Here is a 10,104-nt window from a genome sequence, read left to right as displayed (position 1 = left end):
ATATATATAAAAACAGCCATTGATGATGTACAGTAAATTGGACATCAATAGGAATATTAAAACTACTGATACTCATGCACATGACATGCATATGTTTTTTTTTTCTTTTTCAAAAGCAGTTTTACACAATATACTGAAGTTACTAAGCCTTAGTCAGCTGTTCCAACAGTTTGCTCTGAACACCACTGCCATCCGCAGCGGGACTCCCAGGAGATTGGAGCAGAGTGCACTCCAGAGAAGGCCACTTAACCTTGGAGAAAGATTGAACAGGAGCCCTTTCCTGGTGGGGGAAAGCTGGGGGAAGACAGGGGTGAGTTTCAAGAAGAGAATCAACAAGAAAAGAAAAAACAAACAAACAGAAAAAAGAAACAAAACAGGCCAGACTACCAGGAGGAAGAAGTTCAAGATGTGGCAACAGGAGCAGCAGAAAGGACAAGCAAAAACATGAAGACCACCCACACTCCCTCCCCCTTATCCCCTAAAACCTTATGACCTTAAGCTGTCGATATCCTCTATAGGACCCAGAACTGGAAAAACTAGGCAAGGAAGATCCATTTCCAGAAACATTAGCCTTTTTTCAAAGCCTTCTGATACCATGCACTGGAGGCTGTTCACCACTGAAATGGCAGTGTTATGTTGTTTTCTTTTTTAATGAGTATAATGGTCTTTTATTTCCACATAAAAGGCACTAGTATCCACTCAAGTTCTGAAGACAAGTGACATAATTTACCTTAAGTTTTAAATATTTGTATAAAAAAAAAAAATCTGTGGAAATATGTACACAAAAGCACCTTGCTTCCAAAAGCAGAAGCAGATACATTCCACCAAGTCACCTCACTAGACAGTTGTCATGAGCTTCAGGGAGCCCGACCGAAAGCGGAGGATTTTCTTCTTGAGGTTATGGGAGGCTTTGATTTTGACAAAGGCCTTCGCCGCATTTTCATGCAGCTCCGGCGCTGTGACCGTTTGGATGGGGAGCGTCTGGACAAACTGAGACCAAATAAGGCCCCCGCTCTCATCAGAGTCGCTGGTGGTTGTGCTCTCCCCTACAAACTCCACCTCACTCAGGCTCGACTCGCTGTCTCCAAAGCAGTTCGTCGTGTAGTTGCTCTGCTCATCCTCGCTCGTGTCCACCACAGTGGAGTGGAACAAGGACTCGCACTCCGCCGAGTACTCCGAGTCGCTGGCCACGTAGGCATATGGGCTGACATAGGGCAGGGGGACTTGCGAGTAGACCCCCACACCTTCCCGCCGGTTCCTCCTCGCCCTCCGTAGGGCCTCCTCATAGGAAATCTCTGCCGATGACTTCCACCGGCGGTAGTCAGCACGCTTGTGTTTAGGCTTGGCCACCACAACCTCCCGGCCGTGCCCATGGGACCGGACAGTGGATTTGTGCAGGCCAGCCTGACGACTCTGGGGGCCCGACTCCGGCTGCAAGCTGCTGCCCCTTTTCCCCCGCGAGGAGGGTTTCTTCAGTTTCTTATTTGTATCCAACTCATCAGGAAAGCGGCACTTCTTGCCAGACGGCTTGGCTTTCTCCCGCAAGGTCTGCGAACCGTTTTCCAGCCCGTTGGCAAGGTGGGGCCTGTGTTTCAGCGCAGAGCTTTTCAAAATCTTGACGTTTCGGGTGCCTTTGTGAAGCTTCACGCTTTGCTGCTGGGCCGGTATGTACTGGGCGTTCACCAGCAACCCATCATCCAGGCTCTGGGAGGAAGAGCCCTCGCTTTTGAAATCCAGCGCGGGCCTCTCCTCGACGGCAGGTGATGAGGAGCGAGTTGCCTGCAAGCTGCTCTTCAGCAGGACCTTTTTGGGAGGCTGGCTGACCCTGTTCTCCGGTTGCAACACCACGGGCTTCCCCGGGCTCTCTTTGGGAGACGTGGCAAAGAGCTGGCCGTTCTCCTTGGGGATGTCCCCCACCGTGGCCACTGCATTGCGGTTGAGCTCTGGAGGTGCCGGTTTGACGCCCCGCGGCAGGTGCTTGCCCTGAAGTTCGCCTGCTGTGCTGGGCGGGAAAGCTGTTGGCAAAGGTGCCTTCCTACTCTCCAGCTGCTCACCAGCCGGCTCCCTCGGCCTCTGCTTCAACGGGGAAGGTGCTGCATGGTCCAGAGTGGTGGTTCCACCAGAAGGCAAGCACGCTTGCTTGGAGCTTTTCAGGTTCACGACGTTACTGTGAGCTACCACCCCTGCAGGCTGCCTGACGCACATGCTTCCATGCCTCAAGATCCCTTTGGTGGGATCAGTGTTGAGACTCGTTCTAGGTTTGTTAGTTCTTACCGCGTGCGTCTTTTTCTGAACCAGGCTTAAGATGTAACCGTCTATCCTCTTGCTGGTGGAAGGGCACGGCGCTGGCCAGGAGCCTTGCGGGAGAAAGGCGTTGGTGGATTTTCCCGAGTCCGTTTCAGATCTGGCGCAAACATCGCTAATATCGCAACCAAGCCGCTCCTCTTCTCGCTGAGGGTTTTCAGTCACGGGGAGAAGAAACATGGGACTCTGCACAGCTACCGCATGGAGTGGGCTGGGGTACCGGTAGACGTCATTCCCGTTTTTAGACACCAGATCGCACTGGTACTTTGGGTGTACATCTGCAACGACATCGAGGGAATTTGAGTGCGGTGTGGACAAAGAGCGACAGACAGAGACTGCGGTCTGGTCCTCATGCTGGCCTTCCTTATTATAGTCCATCCAGCCTATGAGATCTGAAAGGCATTTTAGAAGAGTTTAGAGAGCCTGCCAGGGACAGTTCTGCTACGTTTTTCACGTGCCATCAAGGACTCCGGTCCCATCTACACATACGATACAATGCTCATACAGCAGCAGCACTATTCCAACAGCAGAAACTTTGCAACCAGGGATGCCGTTTAAGCAATACAAAAGCAGCGCTATTCTTCTGTGGGTCTCTTTGTAACTGCATCTGTGTAGGATTTGCCCCAATGTGACTACATGGTCAAAAAACATAAAAATCACAGCCCTAATGAGAACATTTACTTTGGTTTCAAACCTATGCCTAGGTTGCTAAGAGCTTCCTATTTTACTTCCAAGCCATCCAGAAGTCTGTAAGGGACTCTTCTGTTTATATGCTACACAGGCGCTTCTAAAACTCACTGTGGGCCTCAGCACGATTTTACTTCACTGAATCCAAAGGGAAACATAAAAAATATAGACAAGAGTCAAATGAATCCTTTTAGCTTATTGATAAATTTCACTTCTAGATTTTTTCAAGCGTATCTTGGGTCAAAAAAACCCAATCCATATTTAATTTTGTCCTTGTTGTTTTTATCGGTACTACTATTATTATCATCATAATTATGTTATAATAACAATGCTAATGATAATAACAGATGTTCCTTTTGAGCAATAAGGGGTTAAAGAATGGGAAACAGGCTCATCTTTCCACACAAGTACAAGGAGTGCAGGTCAATCCAGCTGACATCCTAGCCTTGGCTCTGCAAAGAGAGTTCTGCAAGAGAAATCCAGTGCGTTTCAGGATGCATGAGTCAGATTTAATGGCTAAGGCACTTACTTGGGAGATAAGCGACCTTAGGAGCAGGGCTTCAATCCAAGCACCTAAGACTATTATTTTCTTAAGCTTACGATGCCCCCATCTTCTTGGGTAAGGGTACAATCTAAATGATCCTTCCAAATCACTGTCAGTCTTGTTCTCTACCCTTGGGCTAGAAACTTCAGCCAGGGTACTCAAATTTGAATGCTCAGTGCTCATCACTTATCTAAGGCTTATTTCAAAAGAGGTCTTAGGGACGATGAAATTAGCTGATAGAGATGATGTTCCTGTGGAGGAACATCAGGAGAGGAAGAACAGGGAAATTAGGAGCATGAACTTCCTCCAGATGACCTCACGGTTCTCCCTCATCTCCTAAATTCTATGTCAGAGTTAGGAAATGCTGACCAAAACACTTCTTTGAAACATGCCAGTTTGTGAAATTTCATCTTTAACAGTGAGACAGTATGACTAATGAGAGTTTTAGGGTTTTGTGATGTATAAAGAAAAAAAACAGCAATGCAATCTGCTGAAAATCCTTGTGTATGTTTTTCTTTTTAGGTATGGCTGATTAAGATCACATATGCCTTACACCAGGGAGCATTAAATTACTTCAAAGTGCTCAAAGGATAACTTAGAGGATTTCTCAGCATCTCAGAATGAATGTATCCCAGGCTGTATTTTCCCACTTTAAAGTTAGAAGAACTTGAATTATTTTGTCTTTGAGTCACAAAAAAAAAAAAAAAAAAAGAAGAAAAAAAAAATCACTGTAAATTAACCATAAAGACCAGAATAGAAATTGGAAATACTATGGTTAGGAGCCTCCTCCACAAACCAGAATGGACTAAGGCTTTTGCATGAGTGTGGCTGCAACCAAGAACGCTTGATCACAAAAGTCCTACTTAAGTGTCCTTTCTGGACAAGAGGCAGCAGCGACCTTCATGTTTAACCATCCCACACATTAAGGCTTGCATCTTCAGCCTAGTGTCAAAGGAAATTCATCAGCTCCCTGCCAAAGAGACAAAATGCTTTTCCCCTGTTCATGATGTCTATTTGTCTATACTGTATTAATGCAGGGGACACCTCAGCATGGTCACCTAGGGGTTGAGGACGATCAGAACTGACAAAACGACTGCTACAAACAGACTGCCGTGCACCCTGACCTCCTAACACCTGTAGCTAGCTCCTTGCTCTGTCACTTTAATGAGGACATGGCTGTCGAGGCATCTTTCATTATTGCTATTTAGTAAAAATGCTTTTCTAAAGGAAACCATGAGAAATTAGCCAACTAACATGTTTGTGTGTATAGGTACCACTGCCCTCTACTGGGTAGAGCAGCTGTCATATTTTCACATGTTATTTTCATGCGTTTGGAGTGACATATTCACAGGAAAGGCCGCAGTACTGGAGGGCAAACAGTCCTGCCTTGTGACCCATGTACGTGATAGGCACTGGAATCTTTTCAGAGCACAATGCATCAAATGAAAAGAAGAAGGGTTAATCCAACCCCAATACTCCTGAGGCAGTATTTCCAAAGCCAAAGCCACCTCCTGGAGCACGATGTATTCGACCTGCTTTTACTATACCTGCAGATTTAGGGCGTCCATCTGAGATATTCAGTGTTGCCTCCAAAGGGCTGCAAAAGCAAGTGCTAGAATGGCAACTGGATAAACACTCACTGAAGACAGAGTTAGATGAATTGGAGAGCGATCCAGAAGCTCCATCACTCAGCTCATAAAACCCTATAAAAATAAGAGTTTGGTTTTATATTAGTTATGTCTACACAAAGTTACCATTTGTGTCCCTAGAAAGGCAGTCAAGCTCATGTTTATGTTGGCTTACTCTCTTGAAATTAGTTATGGGATTTCATTCAGTCACCAAAAAAAAAATGCACAATTTAGTAATATCCTTATTGCTATGAAGGATTCAGTTTAAAAGTAAAAGCACTTAAAAGTAAAAAAGCAGAACTTTATTTAGCATATGAAATTTTGAACTTTTTTCTAACCTTTACAGGGGTTGGGGTTTTAACCTTTACAGGGGTTTTCAGATTTCAGCAAGAAGGATCCAGGCTGTGTTTGACACTCCGTTCATTTAATAGTGTATGATACTTCCAAGACAAACTCTCCAGCTATTACTGGACTACAAAAATTTTACCAAGTGCTGGGCCCAATGCTATCCATCATTTTCATCAAAATTCTGGAGACAGATAGCTGATGACATGAAAGAAGAAAAATGGTAAATAATGCGCAGACACATAAAAATGTATTTCTTGGTAAACTGGGTCTACTCAAGAAAAATATGACATACCATAATCAAGATTTAATTTTAGGAAAAAGGAATGCAGGGCATGTCTCCAGAATAGGGATGCACCCTGGAAAACAATAATCCTGAAAAGGACTTAGTCAGCATGGAAAAGCAGCTCAATCAAGCTTAATGATATGGCAAAAAAAGCTAATGAGATTGTTGGATGTACAAAGAGACTAATGAATAGCAGTAGGGAAATGACTTCAGCAGTCTATACAGCACTGGTAAGAAAGACATTGGAACGGTATGCCTAGTCCTCGACTCCAGCACGCTTAAAACAAAGCTGAAAAATTGGAAAGGGGCCATAAAGCTATTTAAGAGCTTGGAAAAATGCCTTAAAACAAATGACTTAATGAACTTGACCTGTTTAGCTCATCAAAAAAAGTCAGGAATTATACTGTATAGCACCTCCAAGAGGAGAAAAAGGTGGGTACTAGAAAAGACCTTAGTCCATGAGAGACAAGCATATTAAAAAAAAGCAAGGACAGAAGAAGTTAAATTCAGATTAGAAATTAGCAATGATTTTAACAATTGCAAGCTGGTATATTCTCTACTTTTTAGTGTCTTCAGAACAAGTCTAGACACCTCCAGGAAAGGTTCCCCATAGTTAAATACCACTTACTGGCTTCAACACAGTTAGAATGGGATGAAATTCAACATATAAAGGACTGAACTGTTTGATTCAATGTTCCCTTCTGGCTGTAAGATCAATTTTGACATACTCGTCCTGCTGGTGGGGCTTCCTTTCACCATTTTTCCTGCAGCCTCCTAATATGCAGGAAAATTATAACTTTTTGAACTAATTTCTGGGTGGCCTTGAAAAAAAAAAATGCCCCAAACATTAAAAATCTAATTAAGCTTGAAAGGCTCCTCTAAATATGTTGTCTACAAACAGCAACCTTTCCAGTGGAAAGTGGACTTTGCTAGTAGGCGTTAATTATCAGAGTGTGAACGTGCTATAGACATTTACTGTTGTAGCACTGAAAACTACAGCCAGTTTAATTCCAGGTACCAAGGGAGGCTCCATTTTGCAGAATAATGGCCTTACCTGAACTTGGACGACTGTCTGTCTCAAGGTGTTCATCTGTCGTTTTTTCCACGTCCAGGCGGAGATCACTTATTTGCTTATCCAGCTCTTGTAATTGATTTAGTAGGCCGGCGTCCCTCCTCCTCAAGCAGTTCTGGAAAACAAGAAGACAAACAAGATCAGCTCCTTCAGTGGGGCAGACCTGAAGGGGCTCCAAGACAATCAGCCTTCTCCATCTGAGCATTGTGGAAATACCTTGTCAATATTCTTTTATTAAAAAAAACAAAAAAACAAAAAAACAAAACCAAACCCAAAACAGAACAAAGCCCTGAAATTCTAGACGCTCTGGATAAATACTTAACTGAAGAATTATGCAGGCACTTCATTCCGGCATCTTCCAGCCAGTTCTACAAAAGGAGCACGCTCCACAGTTTAGGAAGACCAACACACTATGTTGGCAAAGCACTCCCTTTGCGGTACCACAGCTGTGACAACAAAGCTGTACTGTACGATACAGTCAAACCAGACCTGTGCACATGAGACGGGCTACTTCAGCGAAAGGACAGCCTTGCCAGTGTAATAGGGGACATTCACCACCACAGTGATGTTAGTCAAAGACCACATCTGTTCACACAATGGGACGAAACAGCTCTGCCAACAAGTGCCTGTAGTGTGGGAACCGCCTTGTTCTGCTGCACATTATGAGCTTATAGTCTACCATATAGATAGCAAGATTCCCAGGGCTGGGATCACGGCCCTTTTATTAGTTTTGCAGTGCAGCAGGAAGGAAGAGTAATTCTTCCTCTTCTCCCATTATAATTGTATAAAATTTCTGTGAGATGAATTTTAAGGCTATTTATGAAGGTAATTTGATGGCACAAAATAAGCAATAAGAAATGATTTTGTAAGGCACTCATTAACCCACGGTCAATGCAATCAGTTTCCCTGTGTGTATTATAATGTTGCTTATCCATCATCTGTTCAGCTTCATACCCTTTAATCGTTCTGGCTTTGGGGAAAGTGGGGGAGGCAGGAGGAAGGTTTACATCTTTTTTTTTTTTTTTTTTAAGTGCATCATTTGATCGGTGCCCAGCAGTGCTCCAATACGCTCATCGCAAAGAGTTTTGATGCTCATAACTGGACTAGTTCTAAACCCATTAAATCAAGGACAACCTTTCCCCTGGGGTGGGCCGCTCCTCCGGCAAAGGGAAAGCAAATGCTAATAGTATTAGCGAGGCTGTTTGAAGATGTGCTGGCATTTAACACCATCCTTGGAGAACCAAAGAGGCGATCCCAAGCCTTCTCTCACATTTCTGACGGGAGCCAGGAGCTGGCTGGGAGCCAGGCTGGCAGAGGCGATGGGTTCAGACGGTAACTCACTGCGACACCTACTGCCACCAGTGTCCCCCCTCCCCCAGCGAGCACTGCATCTGGTTCCAATCTGCAATGTCAAGTGCACAATTTAAAGTGCTACCACAAATCCCCGGGTTTGGGGTTTTTTTTTGACTAATGATTCCCCGGTCCTTCACTACGTCTCTTCGGCAGCCAGCCCCCTTCTCAGCAGTAAAATCATTTATTTTTAGCGTTTAAGGAAGGAAATAATCCGAAATCAACTGCACCAAAAGGCTAACAAGAAAAGAAGGGGGGGGGGGGGGGGGGGGCGAAAAGAAGAGGGTTTGAGGAAAAGAAATCAGGCAAATAAATCACGCAGCCCAACTTCTCCCTGGGTGAAAGCAAATGCTGAGCCGTGCACAAAGACCGCCAGGCACAGCTGTACGCTATTTTCATTGAAAAATGATCTGCCGCTTCATGCCGCCCTCCATCTCTTCCCACACCAGCTACAAAGCGCGTCCTTCAACAAAAGCATCCTTATTTTAAGGGGCCTGATCCCGCCCGGTGCCGGAGCGCTCGTCACCCCCTCTCCCGGGGTCGCACACCCCGGAGCTCGCTCCCAACTTCCATTCAAGGCAACGGCGGCGCCTCTCCTCGCCTTGAATGGAAGTTGGACCCGCCGACCTGGCTCTGGAAACCAGAGGGGGAACGGCGCAGCCACCGGCAAAACGCCGGCACAATCCCGCCGACGACGACGACCTGTCACCGCTTCGCCCCTACCCACGGCGGGGGGGGGCCCGTCCCCCGCCAGACGCCGCTCCCCGCCGCCGCCGCCCGCCTCACCTGCGCGCCCGGGCGGGACGCTGCGCCGGCGTGACAGCGGCGTGGGCATGCAGCCCTCGGGGAGACGGCGGCTCGCTCCTCCGCGGGGAAGACACGCGTGGGTCACACCGCCCCGCGGGGTACCGCGGACAGGCGCGCATCCCCCGTCCGTCCGTCCGTCTGTCCCTCCCCCGCCCCAAGCCGCCCCCCAGCTCACCAGCTGCCTCCGCAGGAGGAGGATGTTCTCCTCCAGGAACTTCTCCTCCAGGCTGCGCGGCGGCGGCGGCCCCTCGCCCGGCGGTTCCCCGCGGCCGCCCGGCGCCCCGGGCACGGCGCCCGCCGGTCGCCGCAGCAAGAGGCTCTTCACCAGCAGCTCCTGCCGCTGCCTCAGGTACTCCAGCTCGCCCAGCCCGGCCAGCGTGGCCTCCAACCGCTCCCGGGTGCGCTGCCGCTCCGCCTCCGCTTCGCCCTTCTCCCGCCAGCGCGCATCGGGCTCCCGCGACCCCCCCGCCGGTCCCGGTCCCGGTCCCGGCCCCGCCGTGGCGGCGGCTGCCGCGGGGCTCGCCTTCATGGCAGGGGAGGGGGCGGCCACCGCTGACAGGCCCTGCCCGCGGGGGGCCAACCGCCGCCGAGCGCCGCGGTGCCGCCGCCGCCGCTGCCGGTCGCGAATGGGCCGCGGGGCGCCCGGCTCCCTCCCCGCCTGCCGCCGCCCCGCGCCCGCCCACCGCCGCCCCGCGCCCGCCCCCCTCCCGTCCTCCCCGCCCGGCGGCGGCTCCACGCCCGCGGTCGCCGCCGTCCTCCTCCTCCTTCTCCTCCTCCTCCTCCTCCCGCCCCGCGCCTCCATCGTCCCCCCGCGCCGGGCCTGGCGGGTTGCGGGGTGGTGGGTTACGCGGCGTGCAGCCCGCTGACCTCTCCAAAAACTCCCGCGGGGACCTCGGGAGCCACGCGTGGCGTAGTCACGGGCCATCGGCATCACGTTCGTAGAATCGTAGAATGGTTTGGGTTGGAAGGGACCTTAAAGATCATCTAGTTCCAACCCCTCTACCTCCCACTACACCAGGTTGCTCAAAGCCCCATCCAACCTGGCCTTGAACACTTCCAGGATGGAGCATCCAGAACTTCC

General features: G+C 48.8%; 1 protein-coding gene across 1 annotated transcript; it reads right to left on the bottom strand.

The window, feature by feature from the left end:
- Positions 1-210: 210 nt before the first annotated feature.
- Positions 211-9,552, bottom strand: DACT1 (dishevelled binding antagonist of beta catenin 1; the record flags this gene model as incomplete). Its single annotated transcript, XM_082484991.1, has 4 exons — positions 211-2,696; positions 5,083-5,238; positions 6,849-6,981; positions 9,199-9,552. 4 exons carry the CDS (start codon positions 9,550-9,552, stop codon positions 838-840), a joined length of 2,502 nt encoding a protein of 833 aa, XP_082341117.1. The 3' UTR covers positions 211-837.
- Between the last annotated feature and the right edge of the window lie 552 nt (positions 9,553-10,104).

This window comes from Vanellus vanellus (genome assembly GCF_965231255.1).
Source record: "Vanellus vanellus genome assembly, chromosome: 6".
NCBI classification, from domain to species: Eukaryota; Metazoa; Chordata; class Aves; order Charadriiformes; family Charadriidae; genus Vanellus; species Vanellus vanellus.
Note: the sequence above shows the minus strand (reverse complement) of the source record. Positions and strands in the feature narration are given on the sequence as shown.